This window comes from Staurois parvus, unplaced genomic scaffold (genome assembly GCF_062004578.1).
Source record: "Staurois parvus isolate SC_StPar_1 unplaced genomic scaffold, SC_StPar_1.0 ptg000048l, whole genome shotgun sequence".
In the NCBI taxonomy this organism is placed as follows: Eukaryota; Metazoa; Chordata; class Amphibia; order Anura; family Ranidae; genus Staurois; species Staurois parvus.
The window spans coordinates 6,561,327-6,578,905 of NW_028317844.1; the positions used below are offsets into that span (position 1 = coordinate 6,561,327).

Genomic DNA, 17,579 nt, shown 5'->3' on the forward strand with positions numbered 1-17,579 from the left:
TTGTTGTCTGACCCTACCATCTGAATGTCACAGCAACCAGTCTGCCCATTCTCCTCTGACATCAACAAGGCATTTTTGCGTCCACAAAACTGCCACTGACAACGGACCATATTCAGTAAACCCTAGAGATGTTTGTGCATGAAAATCCCATTAGATCAGCAGTATTTGAAATACTCAGACCAGCCCATCTGGCACCAACAACCATGCCACATTCAAGTTGCTTAAATCCCCTTTCTTACCCATTCTAATGCTCGGTTTGAACTTCAGCAAGTCGTTTTCACCATGTCTAGATGCCTAAATGCATTGAGTTGCTGCCATGTGATTGGCTGATTAGCAATTTGTGTTACCAAGCAATTGAACAGATGTACCTAATAAAGTGACCTGAGAATGTAGGCTTTTGTGGAGTTGAGTTTAGGAGCTTAGGCAAAAAAAATGCCAAAAGCTCCTTAACTCATGTCTAGGAGCTGCCAGTGTACATGAAGCCTTAGGTTTGGTTTGTGATATCTTTGTAAACTGCAATGATCTTGTTTAGCAGAAAGGTTGTTTGGAAAGTACACATGTGAAAGTGCCAGTTGGCTGCATTCACACTAGTGTGATTTCAGATGTGATTTGAATCGCACAGAATTGCATGAAAAATGGAAATCACATTGTTCGCAATGGGAAAAGAAGAAAAGGGGATAAAGGGAAATCAGACATAAAATTCCAGATCAATAATTTGGACCACACTAGACCAAAAACATCTTTCAAACTCCTAACTGAAAAGTGCATGTTTCTTCAGGCCAATATCTAATTGTTGCAGACAGCCTAACACTAAAAAATCCTTTTTTTTTTCCTTCCTATTAACAAACGCTACATGACCACAGAATAATACTGTGCATGGGACTGGCCTTTCTTCTTTCTTCTGTGAAGTTGGCCAAACCTAAAGAGAAACTAGGGTGTATTGTACACAGCTTTGTCACATGATATCTGGTGATATCTTCAAGAACCATGTGAAGGGAGCAGGGATAGATTATGGGTTCATGGAAGTGTTAGAGTTAGTGCTATTAGTAATACAGTCTGTGTACAGTGCCTAAATCCACTTTTCACACCTTTTTGGACGTTTTCATGTTTTATTGATATCAAACATGAAAACACGGCAAATCAAATGTATTTTTTTATACTGATCAAAATAAATAGACTTTTTAATAACAAATGGCAAACAGATCTCTGCAAAGTGATTTTAAATTCACTACAACCAAAACCATGCAAAATTTACAGATTTTATACAGATATACACACCCTTTAAGTTAGGTTAAGTTTACATTTGCATCAAAAGCAGGCATTTCATCTGCATTTTTGAAGCTTCACAAACGCCACTGAACACTCACATGGTCATAATTGCATCACTTTGCACCAAAATTTATCCAACATGTAACTTTCAGCTGGTTTTACTGTGCCACAAACACCTCACACTTGCCCCATGGCATGTTGCAGCACGTATGAGGCGCGTTTAGAAAGCATGAGGTTCTAGTGGTTAAAGTACACACAATAGGAGGCATTAAATTAAATGTACCCAATGTAACTGTTTCCCCATATACTTATTCGATTTTGTGCATTTTTGTGTGTGTGTGTGTGTGTGTGCATGAAGTGCACTTATGTGCAAACTTAGTATTTTGCATACATGTGTAAGAAATAGTAGAACTGCACTGTATAGGGGTTTAATAAAAATTCTGTTTAAATTCACTAGTTCTGATGCTTATTTTTTTTTTTTTTTAAATAAATTGTTAGACTTTAAGGTCATAACTCTGGCTTCCACCCACAAAACGTCTTCTTTAGTATGAAAATGATTGCTTCAACTTGGTGGTTAAACGTACAAAACTGTTGCAATAATTACAGTTGCAGCAAAACGAGTATATATATATATATATATATATATATATATATATATATATATATATATAAAATTTTATTTATTTATTTTTTAACAGGTAAAGAAAACAATGAACGCAGTTGAATTTCGAGATGAAGATGATAAAGGTATGTGCCTAAATTACTTTGGCGGTTTTCTTTTTTTTTGCATGGGGTGTTATTGTGTTTTCAACAGAAAAAAATGCACTACTGATCTGTGGCCGTTTTTATCATCCTTAAAGTAAAAGTTTTGACAGTGGATTCATCAAGTGAAGAAGTTCGCCTGCGACGCTTACATTCACCATCTGTGGGCAAAGCAGTTCCAGAGTGTACTGTTAACTGTCACTCCAGTAAACGGAAACAAGCTTCTCTTATGTCTAATGGGTCCAGTGGTGAAGTAGAAAATCTTACAACTTTTAAAAAAAGGCGATTCACTCAAGAGGTAAATTTAAACAAAATGTCTTTTGCCTTTTGTACTCCTAACAAGTGTATGTAAACACTTTTCATATGTAAACTAGTGAAAATAAAAATGTTTAAAGCAATATTAAATGCTGTTCCTTCCTCCCGGGTTCTGTCTGTCCAGGTGCTTGAATGGCTGGACTGCGATGACGCCACTCATTTGCATGGGAGCTACAGTGGGGCAAAAAAGTATTTAGTCAGCCACCAATTGTGCAAGTTCTCCCACTTAAAAAGATGAGAGGCCTGTAACTGGCATCATAGGTAGACCTCAACTATGAGAGACAAAATGAGAAAAAAAATCCAGACAATCACATTGGCTGATTTGGAAAGAATTTATTTGCAAATTATGGTGGAAAATAAGTATTTGGTCAATATCAAAAGTTCATCTCGATACTTTGTTATATATCCTTTGTTGGCAATGACAGAGGTCAAACGTTTCCTGTAAGTCTTCACAAGGTTGGCACACACTGTTGCTGGTATGTTGGCCCATTCCTCCATGCAGATCTCCTCTAGAGCAGTGATGTTTTGGGGCTGTCGCTGGGCAACACGGACTTTCATTGTGAATTTAAAATTACAGGCCTCTCTCATCTTCTTAAGTGGGAGAACTTGCACAATTGGTGGCTGACTAAATACTTTTTTGCCCCACTGTATGTCATCACTGCACAGAGTGCATGCTGTAAATGTGAACTAAGCTGCACATGCGTGGCTCAGTGTACATGACAACTTACTGGCAGAGACAAGCATTTATGGCAGCGGAGACTGATAGGGTATTTTCTGTCATTAAAAACCCCACTTGTCAGCTGTTTTTAGAAAATTGAGTTTAATACCACTTTAAGATATGCATCAAATGACATGCAGTTGTCCACTTTCTTGAAGAATGTTGAATGGATGGATAGAATATAAAAAGTATGCAAAAAAAAAAATTAGAAAATGTACAAGCATTAAAATATGTTTGTACATCTCTTTAAAGTGGTAGTAAACTCACTCTCGACACTTGTACCTACAGGTAAGCGTATAATAAAGCTTACTTATAGGTACAAGGAATATCTCCTAAACATGCACCATTTAGGAGATATTCAGTGTCGCTGCAGCCGGTGACGTCACAGCGCATGCGCTCTGAAGGAACGGCATACCTGTGCTGTTCCTTCAGAGCTCTGTGCTGCGGCTGAGACTCCCACACGTGTGAGTGACGTCATCGCGGCTCAGCCATTCAAGCAGATAGAGCCCAAGAGTCCGGGAGGAAGAATGGGTGAAGAAGGAAGCCCTGTCAGCAGGGCTTCTTTCCAAGGTAAGTATTTCATAGTGTGCTAGTATCTAATGCATACTAGTACATTATGACATTACTGTGCAGGGAGAAGATATATATATATAATTATTTTTTCCCCCAGTAAAGTTTATTACCGCTGTAAAGGGTGTGTGCACATTTCTGCTCCCCTCAGCCTGGAACTTTTTAAATGGAAAATACCTGCATAAAACCCTGTTTCTCTAAAATATTTACTGTCAGGGCTCATCCACATAATGCGCAGCAACTTGCATTTTTTGCACCTCCGCAAGGGCACATAGAAAACAACTGTTTTCTATGCACCCTGTTCACACCACAGCACTGGCGTGATGTTTGGTGTGGAAAAATGCAGGCATGCTGTATTTTTCCACAGAGTACTTAATGGCACAGTCGGTAAATGCAGTGCTGTGTAGAGACTTAAATGGAGTGTGTACAATTTGTACACTTCCAGTAAGGTTAAAAATACTGAACAGTGTGATGCACTCTCATTGCCCAGCAGAACTGACAGCAGCCCACACACAAAATAAAGCTTTTTTTGCATGTGGGCAGTGTGAATGGGCCCTGATACCAGCAATGTTCTGCACAGCCTTTTATAGCTGAATGGAGGCTGTGGTGGGTGTGCACTCTGCAAAATTCGGGAGACTGAATTTTGCAAAGTGCTACCAGTGCTTGCCCACTACAGCCTCCATTCAATTTGACAGCTTGTCAGGCAATTTCACATCAGTCTGTATGACAGCCAGGTGGTAGGTTTATGCGACAGATGGTGTACACATATCTTCAGGGGTATCTCTTTGACTGTGATCGAGGGATCTTCAAAGAGACCTATATCAGAACAAGGGATGAAAGAGAAGATAATGCACTGGGCCAGATGTAGAAAATGGCACAAAGGGAAAAGGTGCTGCCCACAGCAAACAAAGAGGTACAAAGCTATGCACAATTATTCATTCCTGGAGACATAAAAATTTGTGATGAGCATAATTTAAAGAGAACCTGTCACCAAACCATTCATTTCAACAAAAATCTTATCCATAGAAGACGTTCTTGTGCATATAACATGTTTTATGTATGTTTTTACCTGTAAAAGTTGAGACTGATGCTAGGCACCACCATATTGGATGTGATGTCAGCACTGCCTGCAGACTGTGAACTGGCACTCAGGTGACATTTTGTGGTAGTCCCCCTTCTCCTCTCCCCCTGGCAGCTTCATAAAGGTAACTTTTATATGTTACAATCTGACTGTACAATCTATATGCGATCAACTAGATTCACCAAAACAATGTAACATGAGAACCTACCGACATTATCCAGTCAGGCAGGCCCTTGCTATATAGTTTTTGTTATATTTTGTTATATTAAAAAAAGATTGTACAGCCAGACTGAAAAGGTTATATTATTGGGGGGGGGGGGTGATCCTGGACCAGCACAGAGAGTAATTATACACTGGCAGAAGAGGAGAGGGGGAAAGAGGGCTGCGCTATTGTGCTATGAAATGGACTCTCCTGGAGAATTAAAAGGATAATGCAGCAAGTAAAATTTTAAAATACTTGATTTTTCTGTAATTTTAAATGCAGTTTTGAAAAGTTGGTGACAGGGTCTCTTTAATTCCACAGACCCTCTGGTGTTGATTTAGTAAACCTGGAGAGTGAAAAATCAGCTTCCAGTTTGTTTGTTTGTCAAAGCTTAATTGAACAAGCTGAAGTTAGAAGCTGAGTGGCTACCATGCACAGCTGCACCAGATTTTGCACTCTCTGGTTTTAGTAAATCAAATATCTCTCTCTCCCCCTCTCCCTCCCCCTCTCCCTCCCCCTCTCCCTCCCCCTCTCCCTCCCCCTCTTCCTCTCCCTCTTCCTCTCCCTCTCCCTCCCTCTTTCCCTCCCCCCCCTCTCTCTCCCCCCTCTCTCCCCATCCCCTCTCTCTTTTTTTCTCTCTCTCTCTCTGTCAACCTCTCTCTCCCTCTGTCAACCCCCGTCTCTCTCTCTCTCCCTCTGTCGACCCCCTTCTCTCTCTCTCTCATCCTGGGTGGGAACAAGCCACGCTGTATGTCAATAGATGCACACAGCCTGGCTCGGGAGCTAGTCCACAGATGTGCACCATAGGAAGTGACTTCATATGTTAGTGAACTGAGAAGGGGGGGGTTCTGGGCTGCTCTGTGCAATACCATTGCACAGAACAGGTAAATATAACATGTTTATTATCCTTTTATCCTAAAGTATATCTAAAGGTACATTGGTTTAGTAATGAATAGTTTGAGGGAGTGTTGAAATCCCTGTTAACATTTTTATTGCTGTCTGTGTCCCTGCTGGGGAAATTTGCCTTTTCTGTTTGTCCCGTTATCCCTTAGATAGTGAGGGGGTATCCATCAATTTACATATTTCACTGGGGAGGAAATCTTCCGGAAGGGACACCTGTACCAATGACAATTAGCAGGACAATTGCTCTCACTGTGGAGAGATTTCCGGTCACTTCCTGTTATATCTCTTGGACAGGTAGTGAAAGAACATTTTCCTAACAGTACACAGACAAAAACCTATCTGGGGTTTTAACCATTCACTGCTCTGTCCAAATCTAGATAAGGGACTTCAACTGGAGTGTATAAATTTGTCCTAAAGGAACGTCCATAGCCATCACCTTTTTGGTAGCTTATTGCCAAGCTATGTGTTAAAAGTTTTCGACACAATACTGTTCTGTGATAATATTTTTCTATGAAACTATGTAATGTATTATAATTTTAATTTGAAGGTTCAAGGAAATAGGTTTGATCTTTATGACATGATGAAGTCCTTGCAAATCACCCCCTTGATACCATTCTAGAAGTATATATTGTTTATGTTAAGATGTTAAAAAGGCATGTCTTTAACAACCACAACACTTCTAAAAGCAAGTTACTTAGCACAAGTGCATTTTATAATCTGTTTATGCTATACCCCAAATTTCTACACCATAAAATAATAATTGGAATGTTACAGTGGCAAACTTTTGTTTACTAGTGCTTAGGTACTAATTCAAATGTGCAGGTTTTAATATCCTTAGCTGCGACAGGTGCATACTGTATTTTGATAAATTATACTTTGTGTTTTAGGGTCTGCCTTCAGGTTTGAAAACCAGGGATTCTGCATGTTCTGCCCAGGCAAATGTTGAGTTAAGTATTGGCTCTGAACACAGTACTGAATCCCCAGGTGAAGAAGACACAGTGTGCGAATTTGCCACATCTTACAAAAAACCTCTGTATGGAATTTCACACAAGATTACAGAGAAAAAACATTCTATTGCATCTGATCTGTTGACATCTTTTGAAATTTATGAGAAGGTAAATCAGTGTAGCTCTTCAGGAGTTCGGATGTTCAACGATCTTCGTAAACGTGAACCAGGCTCTAGTTCAGTAACTTCACCAGTCGGTGATGAGTCAAACCTTTACACTTTAATACAAAAAATGTTTTTCACACTCAACACTCTCAATTCCAATATGTCTCAGCTTCATAGTAAAGTTGACCTTTTATCCCTTGAGGTAAGTAGAATAAAGAAAAAAGTCAGCCCTAATGACATGGTGGCAGATTTTCATCCACCTCCTGAGTATCAGCTTACTAGCACTGAACTTAAACAAGCAATGGACCAGAGCACCTCAGCTGGTGACTTGGCATGTCGCTTGCTAGTTCAACTATTCCCTGAGCTTTTTGGAAGCAGTGCTTTGTCCAGGAGCTGTAATACATGTGGCTATGTCAACAAGATTAAACTAGAATCCCTTCATCTCCAGCTCATAAGAAACTATGTGGAGGCATGTTATCCCTCTGTCCAGAACAATGCTGTTTGGCAGGTTGAAGTCTTGCCTCAAGTAAATGATTTCTTCAATCGTTTTTGGGCTGAGAGAGAAATGGAAAGCAGCCATCATGGTCTGCAGGCCTCCCCGTTCTTTGAAAATCAACCATGTCAGAATTCTCACTTTGTTGAAAGTAAAGAAGAAGAGGAAAATGCCACTTTAGAAAGAGCCAACCCCATGGTTTCAGAATACGCCATCAATGTGAAGGACCTCAATGAATGTTTAGAGGAAGCTTCTAATCCAGGAGAATTTGCAGTATTTTTGCTTCATAGATTATTTCCAGAAATATTTAACCAAAGAAAACTTGGCGAAAGGAATTTTGGAGACCCTGAGAATTTTACTCTTGATCCTCACCGACTGCAGCTGATCCGTCAGTACACAGAGATATACTTTCCAGATATACAGGAAGATGATATTTGGCTGCAGCAGTGTGTGCAAAGAATAAATGATGAGTTGGAGAGTCTATTCATGGATGGTAGTGAGTGTGATGAGATGAGAGATGACTGTTATGAATCTGGTTTACCTGATGACCTGTCCATTGTAAAGGTAGAAGATGGCACTGATAATGACATGGAAAAACCAGGAAGAAAGTCCAAAAAAATTTGGCTTGTCCCTTTTGATTTTGATAAAATTGACATTCCACCCCCTGACTTTGAGGTTCCTTTTCCACAATTCTTGCTCAGCAAAGAGCAACTCCAAAATATATATGAGACTAGCTTGTCTATTGGTAACTTTGCCTCACGTCTTCTAGTACATTTGTTCCCTGAACTATTCACACATGAGAATTTGAGAAAACAGTACAACTGCAGTGGTTCACTGGGTAAAAAACAGCTAGATCCAGTTCGCGTGAGACTTATCCGGCATTATGTTCAAGTACTTTACCCCAGGGCAAAAAATGATAGAGTTTGGACTTTGGAGTTTGTGGGGAAACTCGATGAGAGATGTCGGCGGAGGGATACAGAACAAAGACGATCTTATCAGCAGCAGAGAAAAGTGTATGTACCCTTGCCTGAGAGAAGAGACTTTGTGCCTTTCGAGTTGAACTCAGAAAGATACAGAGATCTTATAGAAGGACCGCCTCTGCCTCCTGAACGTAGCACGAAAGACTTCTGTAAAATACCATTGGATAAGATTGTCATTCCACCTCCTGATTTCCCTGTGCCTACAATATACTTACTTAGTGACAAAGAAATAAGGGACATAGTTCAACAGAGCCTTTCCGTTGGGAATTTTGCTGCCAGACTATTAGTGAGACTCTTTCCAGAGCTGTTTACTCCAGAAAATCTTAGGCTGCAGTACAACCACTCAGGTGCATGCAACAAGAAGCAGCTGGATCCCATAAGACTAAGATTGATCCGCCACTATGTGGAAGCCGTATACCCTGTAGACAAAATGGAGGAAGTATGGCATTATGAATGTATTCCGAGCATTGATGAAAGGTGCAGGCGCCCAAATAGGAAAAAATGTGACATACTAAAAAAAGCTACAAAAAATCAAGTTAATAACTGCTGAAAATTTTAGTAAATGATAGTAAATTATTTTAGTTGTCTTTATAGAGATTTATAGTGCTGCTTTTACCTATTTTTCTTTTCCGAATATTACTTGTAAAAGAGTATGGGAAAAATAGTTTGTTAGAATGTGAGACTGACTGCGTATTTGCACTCCCCTTAAAACATTTCCGTGTGTTTAATATTAACTGCATTTCTCTTGAGAAGTTTGTTCAATTTTGTACATTACGAATGTTTGTTTTTTTTATAGTTCATTTCAATATGCTCGTTACATTTCATTTTTCTAGGTATACTATTTTTGCTGCTTGTAAAGTGTTGTGGAACCCAACATTAGTAATGGGTTACCAATATTTTTGTAAAGAAATTGCTTTAGAATTTCCTACATAAAAACAAACAACATTAGTCGGTATAGTCTTTTCTTGACTAAAAACCACAATAAAATTAATTTGTCTTTTAAACTCATAAAGCAGTATCAGTCCTCATGCACACTGGACGTTTTTACAGCTTCTGTTATGGCTTTTGGCGTTGTTTTCTACAGCCAGTAAACTTCCTAGCATGTTCATGCACACATAGGCTTTAATCCGCATTTTTTGGCTGGGAAAAAAACCCAGGACTAGTGGGTCTCTAGAGGAATTTTTTAGCTGTAAAAACACTCTAACGAGGCAAACCAGCACTTTGGAGCTTTTTTTTTTTTTTTACCAAGCATATGTGTTTGTTTTTTTTTGTGTAAACAAAAAATAAGGCTAAAAAACGCAAATTCGGAAAAAAACACAGCTAAACGCTAATGCAAAAACTCTAAAAACTTGCGTTTTTAACGTGACTTTACACAGCTAATGCTACCAACATTATTAAAATGCCCAGTGTACATGGAGCCTAAAACCCAAAAACTAACAATTCATATATTACAGCTTATCAATACTCATATGTGGTGGCTGCATTCCTTCTTTTTTGTTTTTTTTGGTGGTGATTAGGAAACCCATGTGAGCTAGTCCATTGGGAAGCTGTCAAAGCTGACAGTCAGTTATAGGTGGCAGAGTCCTTTCCCACCCTGGAGCCACTTAAGATTGATTGTTGGCTTTAATAGCTTCTCTGTGGAATAGTTCAAGTGGGTTTGGGATCATGTCCGAACACGAGTGAGCTAATCACTGATGGTGATCCAACCAGTAACACACTTTGTCTTAAGGTGTCTCCACTCTGAGTGGAGGCATAACGGATACACCTTGGGCCGACAGCATTGTCAATCTGGGGAGAGGGTAGTTTTAGATGGGCTTGACAAACAAACACCTGCTAACACTTTTTAAAGACTAAATTAATCTTAATATTAAATACACAGGATTTTGAAGGTGTTAATATGTTGTTATTATTAATAATATATATTTTTTTGTTAACAAAAAAGCATTATGCCTACGATTGGCAGATCATGGGTGCAATGTCAGGCTCCTGCACAGTCTTCCTCTCGTTTTGTTCCTGTATCCCTGTACGGGCTTTCTGTTACAAAGCTAAAGGAAGAATGAATGAACTACAAGCGTGCTAATATGTGCACTCACAGCCCATTCAAGCTACATCTGCCATGGGACTTGTAGTTCTTGTTGTTCATTCAATCACAGAACTCTGAATGACATGAACTCTGCACCACTGCGCTGTTTTGTGAAAGAGGGTGCATGGAGAAGATCCCTCGCTCGCTGTAATGGGGGGTGAATGGAGGGGGGGGGGGGCTTAACAGTAACATGTTACACACTAAATACCAGTGTAACATGTTACCAAATGTGAACTTCTCATTTAAGCAATTAGAGCAAGTTTTTGTTTCCTTTTGGGGTAAACGTTTTACAACTTTTGCTGCACAGCTTGCTCTGATGAAAAATAACAGACATACTTGCAGGATCAAAAGATGAAAAGAAAAGGAAAAAAAAAATCCTAAAAAAAAAATGCAGCAGCCACATCTAAGAATTGGCAAATTGCAATATAATACATTTTGCGGTTTTCAGTTTAATGGAGCTTTAATGTTTTCTGTGTTCTTTTAACACATTTAATATACTGTAAAACACATTCCATAGATTTCACTTTTATTGTATGTTGGTGAATACTGGATGCCAGCTCAAGGCCTTGTGGGGTTGGTTTACTAAGTGAACAGAAACTGTTCTCGTAGCGTGATAAATAGGATAAAACTGGACCTACACTACTTCAGTCAATCAATAATGTCCCAGCAGAAATCCTGTGTTTTTTTGTTTGTTTTGTTTTTTTTACCCCCCACATGTTTAGGAATTAAAGTTAGTACAAGATTGTGTTTTATTTACATTTTACAAAGTGAGCATACACTTTTAAAAGTGAGCGTTCACTCTAAGTGAACAGCATTTGATTATTTAATAATTCAATCCCATTCTGTGCAGTATATTTTAAACTTTTCATGTAGATTGCCACATGGCTGTGAGAGTAACTGGGAACTAGCTTCACAACCGTAAGAATGGCACCTTAACTAAAATGAACCTGCGTGTTGGTTCTATAGGGCAAAGAAACAGGATTTCTTTACATTTTTCCTTTTATTGCCCCAAGGTTGTCATGCTTGCAGCAATAGGTTGCTGGTGATGTAGTTGATGACTTGGCATATTTTTAATTTCACTTACTAAAGTAAAAAAAAAATAGTTTGCTTTTTTATTAATTTGATAAGCAGAAGTTGATTGCTTCAATTGTTGCAGTTAACAGCATAACAGGTCATAATTTTCTTAAAAGGTTACTCCACCCAGATGCAGATTTACCTTGCTTCTTGATTTGTGGAATATAGACTGCTGCAAGCTCTTTCTTGACAGCAGTATCTGTGGAGAAGTAGGCATCAAGCCTATTTATCTTGAGGTGCTTTCGCACTTATGTGCTAATACTATGATTTCCTTCCTTTCTCCTCAACATCAACAAACTGGAATCCCTAAATACAGCACTGACTAGGACCAAAGGCAGCTAAGCTGCCATTCACAAAATGTGTTGACTTTCATTTTCACCATGAAAACAGTTGTCATGAGGACAATTTGAACCAGCATCTACCTCTTTGAAAATGTATGGTTCTTATGCAAAGACACGTTTTCATCTGTTCTTTTATTTTAAACATTTTTGGTCAGGATGTATGTTAAAGTTTACTTACAGTGAACCTTGACCCAGTCTATGCACACAAATGTATTGACATATTCTGAATAATGAGTAAAAACATTTTAAAACATGCCTTCATTCACCTCTAGTTATAGGCATTGTGGAGAAATTCATTTTCAAAGTCCAGAACAGAGGCATTCTCTTTGAAAGCAAAATCTTGCCAGTCCTCTAATGTAAACACAGAGAAGGTGTTTCGAAGGGCTTATGGATATGGGTGCTGAGACCAGTCCTCCATGCTGAGCTGCTTTTTGCTGCCTCTTCATCCACCTCAGAGCTGCACGCAGGCAGGCCACAGAAGAGGGTTCAGACACAGTGGGTGCAATGTCAGGCTCCAGCTTTTTTGCCCATACCTCTGTATGAGTCTTCTGTTTGAAAGCTGGAGGACATGTCAGTGGGGTGACGAGTGTGGTCATGAGCGCCCTCAGTCCACTGAGAACTATAAGTTATCTGCCACGTTGGCAGATGGGAGAAGGTCCTGTGAATGAATGACACGGCTGTGCGTTGCTCAAATGTGGTAGCAGGTGTGAAGAGAGGAACCCCCGTCTGCTGTCAAAGGGAGGGAGGGAACTGGAGGTAAAGGGAGAGGTGCTGGGGAATGTTACATATTACACCCTAAATATGGGTGTAAGGTGTAACATGCATGAAAAGGTGAACCTATCCTTTTAAAGCTCTTTTACTGCTTGTTAAGAATATGTAAGTAGTTTTAATGTCCATAGCCTGGGCACAGGTGCACTTAAAATATATGCAACACAAACATGAATATTTTAAGGTATGAATGTCATGTTCAAGTATATGTACCATGCTATCACTCCCTTTCCAAGAATAGTGGCTTTTCCACACTATATGACTGACATCCTTCTAAGTCTAGCTAGTCAATAGATTTTATTGTGGTAGTAGCCCAAAATGTTTGGCTGATATTCTGACTAGGCAGGGTGATGGCTTTTTGGTTACTCATCACTTTGGCTGCCTGCATAGGCAAGTGATATCCATCTGAAATTTCTCTGGTACCATTTTTTCGGTACTCTTATGGTATAAGCAACAACTGATCCATGTGGTCTGTGTCTACCCTACAACATTTGCATGCCCATACTCCCCACAAGTGTTTTACTTCTTGGTCCAATATAAAGGAAAACACTTCACAGGTATCACATTCTGCAGTGGACATGTAATTTCTGTAACCTGTGTTTCTAAAATGATGCTGACAGCTACATAAGTCCATCAACAAGTGGTCTAACTCTACTAGTTGAACCTTGTATTAAAGATAATGATATTATAGTATGTACTGTAGCAAGCTTTTAAAGTAAAGTAGCAGCTAGTAAGTGCAATCAAATTGTATGTTTTTGGGTTTAAGATGTGCATTTCCAACACTCAGGTGTTTTCTCATCCATTTAAAACAAACTGTGTATTTAACCCTTCTTTACTTTGGGTTTAGGTGTGTTTTTTGTTTTTTGTTTTTTTTCGTTTTTTTCCTTTTTATCTGCAGACAATTTAATCAATTTGGCTAACATCATTCACAGGCAGCATAATAAGAACATTATATAGGCTGCCATTGCTGATTTATGCCTCTGAAAACACTAAATGTTGTTCTGTTGTGGATATCCATTGGCCTCAGTTTAGGGGGTCCGGCTTCACTTTTATCCAGTTTGCTGCATGTCACTCACAACATTATGGAAACCAGAGAGAGCCTAGAAACTAGCATTTTCAGAAAGAGGTCAGCAATTATACTAACAAGCAGATTTAGGTAAACCGTGACCACTAGGTGTAACTTTTTTTAAGGACATTTAAAAAAGAATGTATTTACAATCTAATTGATACATTAGCTGAAGTCTATTGACGTCTTTAAGTTTATATTTCACAGCAAAAGCGACTCTGTTAACAGGACAAACAGTTGAATGCAAACCACTATGCAAAAGAAGAGGTATAATACCTACCAAACCTGGCAAGTGGTGACTCCTATCTTTGCTCTTACAGAGCTACAACAGCCAACAAATCTGAGGTGTTGAAACCACAGTGTGCAGCAGGGAGTGTCAACAGACCTGGAAGTTGGTCAGATGCTGAAGATTGTTTGTCAACCTCAGTTGTTAGAAAGTGGGAAAATAGAACCTTTTCTTTTGCTAGGTGGCTTGCTTAAAATGTTTTTAAATTCGCTTTAAGTCATCTGATAAGCAGCCAGTAGTATTGTATCTGCTATAGATCTATAGATCCCAGCAACACTGTCTAGCCTGATGTGATATGGTTGGACACCTGAACTCTGTATATTAGAGCAGGTTTCATATGTTTTGGACCATGTAAGTGTGTTGGGTCAGGTGTCCACAAACTTTTGGTCTTCTAGTATGTATCTTAGAGCAGCAGGTCATAGTGAATCAGTTAGGAAGTTGAGTTTCTTGTGGTTGAATTTGGTAGAAATGTTACAAGACCAATATCCACTGCCCATTCTTTATTAAATATTGCAATTTTGTTCTAATCTAAGGGGACATCATATTGTCAATTGCAAAAAAAAACTGACCTTTATTTTGTTTGGATGAAGTTTCATATTCTTTTGAAGGAACTTAACAAATCAGCACAAAGTAATGGCCACATTGCAGGTCTATATAATAACCAGACTTCGATTTCCTTAAATCAGATGTGGTGGATTGCTGTAGGTTGCCACACTCTCACAATTCTCTTGAACTGTTATTATTGAATAAGATCATTAGGCTACCAGTTTGGAATTCCACTGGCTCAACAATACAATGTTAAACGTCTACTTTTTGGTGCTGTTATTTTTATATACTTTGTAGCACAATTAGGGTTTTAAATTTATATTTCCATAAAATGTCGTTACAGATAAACAATTTGTTCTTTAGGGACCAGCAAAGTACTGGGCTTTGCATAAATGTTCCTTCTTTAATCATTTTGTGGTGTAAAGACTGAAATAATCTTGTACTTAATTAAGATGTTTACCTTTTTAATTTACACACCATGCTTAACACTTACAATACAGTACAATACAATATTATTTTCATCTAGTTCTTATGCAGACATTTTTGAGTTAAATAAGTAATCACCCCTCAGTCAGCACTTAGAAATCTGGATGTTTTTTTCCATCTCTGTCATGTTGGATGGGGCAGTTTGTGAACAGTCTTTAAGATTCTCAAATGTATTGTCTGGGTATTGATTGTTTCATTGTAAGACATTCATAGGGAATGTGCTTCTGTACTGTGCAGGGATTAAATATCCTTAGCTGTCCAAGGGGAAGGCCAAGTTTTCAACCTAACCTTGGCGAATGTGCCAGAAGTTGGTGTAGGAGTATTTTTTTCCCATTTTTCTTGAAGAGGCCTATTTATAAAAATGTTCCTGTGATCGTAGGCTCCAACTATTGGCCATAATGCAGTATTTTCCTGAAATGTCTCATCGGGAATTTGTTTTAAGAATAGACCTCTGCTATTTTTTTTAAGGTTTAAAGTGTATGTAAACCTAGAGGTATGTCTGTTATGCCTTGTATTCATTTACTTTTTTTTTTTTGCCTGGGAGCCATGCCAGCACGGCACTTCTATTGGAGGCTAACGGTGCCAAGCTGCCACCTGCTCTGTTTCAGTTGGCTGTTGAGCTGCCTATCAGGGCTGCAATTGCAAGGTCCACTTTAAAGCTCTACTTTGTAGAGTGGCTTGTTCATACAGTAATTGTCTTACGGTATCTCCTGTCTCAGCTGTGGATCTCTGCAGTTTTTATACGTACCTTTGACCTCTTTGTTGCTTCTCTGACAGATGTTGTGCCATATTCTTGCACTTTATTAATGGACTTGCTGGTGTTTCTGGGGATGTTCAAAGACGCAATAGATATATATATATATATGTTTTTTTTTTCTAACCGCCCAGCCCTCATTATTGCTGTTACAGATCATTATACATAATGTTTTTTTAATTCCTTCATAGTACTATATTAGATATTGTCTTAAATTCTGAGGCCTTCTGAACATAGGTTTATAAATTTTGAGATCACAGGTAAACTCTTTTCAGCTTATTAGATTGTTGTCATTAATCCCATTAGAATTCTAAATGACAGCACTCCGCAATATAGAACATTACAAAAGGGGTGAATAGATATGTAAAGCACTACCCAGGGTAGAATGTCTGTTAGCCACCTAGGCATGGCTATGGGGACTGCTAAGATTACTACTGATTTACCGTTAGTGTGTTTTTTTAATTATTATTTTATTTGAATTACTACTCACAGGGAGATGTAATGCATACATTTTATTAGTGGCAGCTCATTCATCAAATTGTCTGACATCAGCGACAGGTGTGGTATCTGTACAAAATGCTGTAAATCTCAGGTTAGTTATTGGTATTTACATATGTATGCTATTAAATATTTTCATCAGAAAATGTACATTTTTTTATTTACTAACACATGGGATTTTGTTCAGTTTTTTTCCTTTAGGAATAACGCACCAGTTGTTTTCATTGCCAAAATTAGGATAAAGTAAACACATTTTATCAAATAAACCTGCTTTGTGTGTCTTTTAATAGTTGTATTGCCTGTATAGCATTCCAGAGCTAGATACATATAGAAAACACACTTCTAAATCTTTTAGAGATGATTATGTTCTTTTAAAAATGAGGTACTTAGGATTGTATTTGATGCTATCTACTTTTGACACATTTAAAGCGGACATTCCGATTTAAGTCCTCCTCCCTCCCCTTCTTTACCCCATTTTGGCATGTATTTTTTTTTTTTTTTGGAGGAGGGGGAAGCAGGTACAGTTTTGACAGTTACCCACTCCCACGTCTGCTAACTTCGGTTCCCCCTTTTCATCCAGATTTCTGGGACACGTCACAGGTCCCAGAAGGCTGCGGGACCATTCACAAAGTGCAGCAAGATTCACGCATGTGCAGTTGGAAGCCGGCTCTGAAGCCGATAACCGTCACAGTCAGCTTCCCACACTAAAGATGCTGGTGCCAGGAACCCAGAGACTAGTGAAGGACTAGCCCAGGTGAGGACAGTGCTGGATCTCTGGCCAGGTACATGTCCTTTTATTAAAAGCCAGCAGCTACAGGATTTGTAGCTGCTGACTTTAATTTTCTTTTCTAGAATGAAGATCCTCTTTAAGACTTAAGTCCCTTTCACATGGGACAGATTCTGTTTGATCAGCAGGGAATCCACACTCAGATCTCCTGCTGATTACAGCAGACGGTTGGCATATCAGTTTGTGCAGAGTAGACACAGACAGAGCCCACTCTGATCTATGGGCAGCAGGGAGAAAACAGACTAGTCTGCCTAAATCAAGAGGACGGATCCCCTTCCACTTTTTCTTTTTTAGCGGACCGGATCGGATCAGTCTTGAAAGTACGCTGGTGTAAACGGACACAAGTCCATTTACACCCACCTGTCCATCTGAGTGCATGGACCTTCCGATCAGGTCTGCCAGAAAAACGAACAGGCAGACCTAATCAGATTGCCCATGTGAAGGGGGCCTTACTCCACAAACCAAGCTGAACACAAATTGAACAAT

General features: G+C 39.0%; 1 protein-coding gene across 1 annotated transcript in view; it reads left to right on the top strand.

Annotated features, from left to right (window-relative positions):
• BEND3 (BEN domain containing 3) overlaps window positions 1-16,572 on the top strand; it is a 36,500-nt gene extending 19,928 nt beyond the window's left edge. Inside the window, exons 2-4 of the mRNA XM_089664947.1 lie at window positions 1,968-2,016; window positions 2,130-2,329; window positions 6,708-16,572. Of these exons, the coding sequence (XP_089521073.1) occupies window positions 1,980-2,016; window positions 2,130-2,329; window positions 6,708-8,954 (2,484 nt within the window). The 5' untranslated portion in view covers window positions 1,968-1,979 and the 3' untranslated portion in view covers window positions 8,955-16,572. The remainder of the gene's footprint in view (window positions 1-1,967; window positions 2,017-2,129; window positions 2,330-6,707) is intronic.
• Window positions 16,573-17,579: the final 1,007 nt, after the last annotated feature.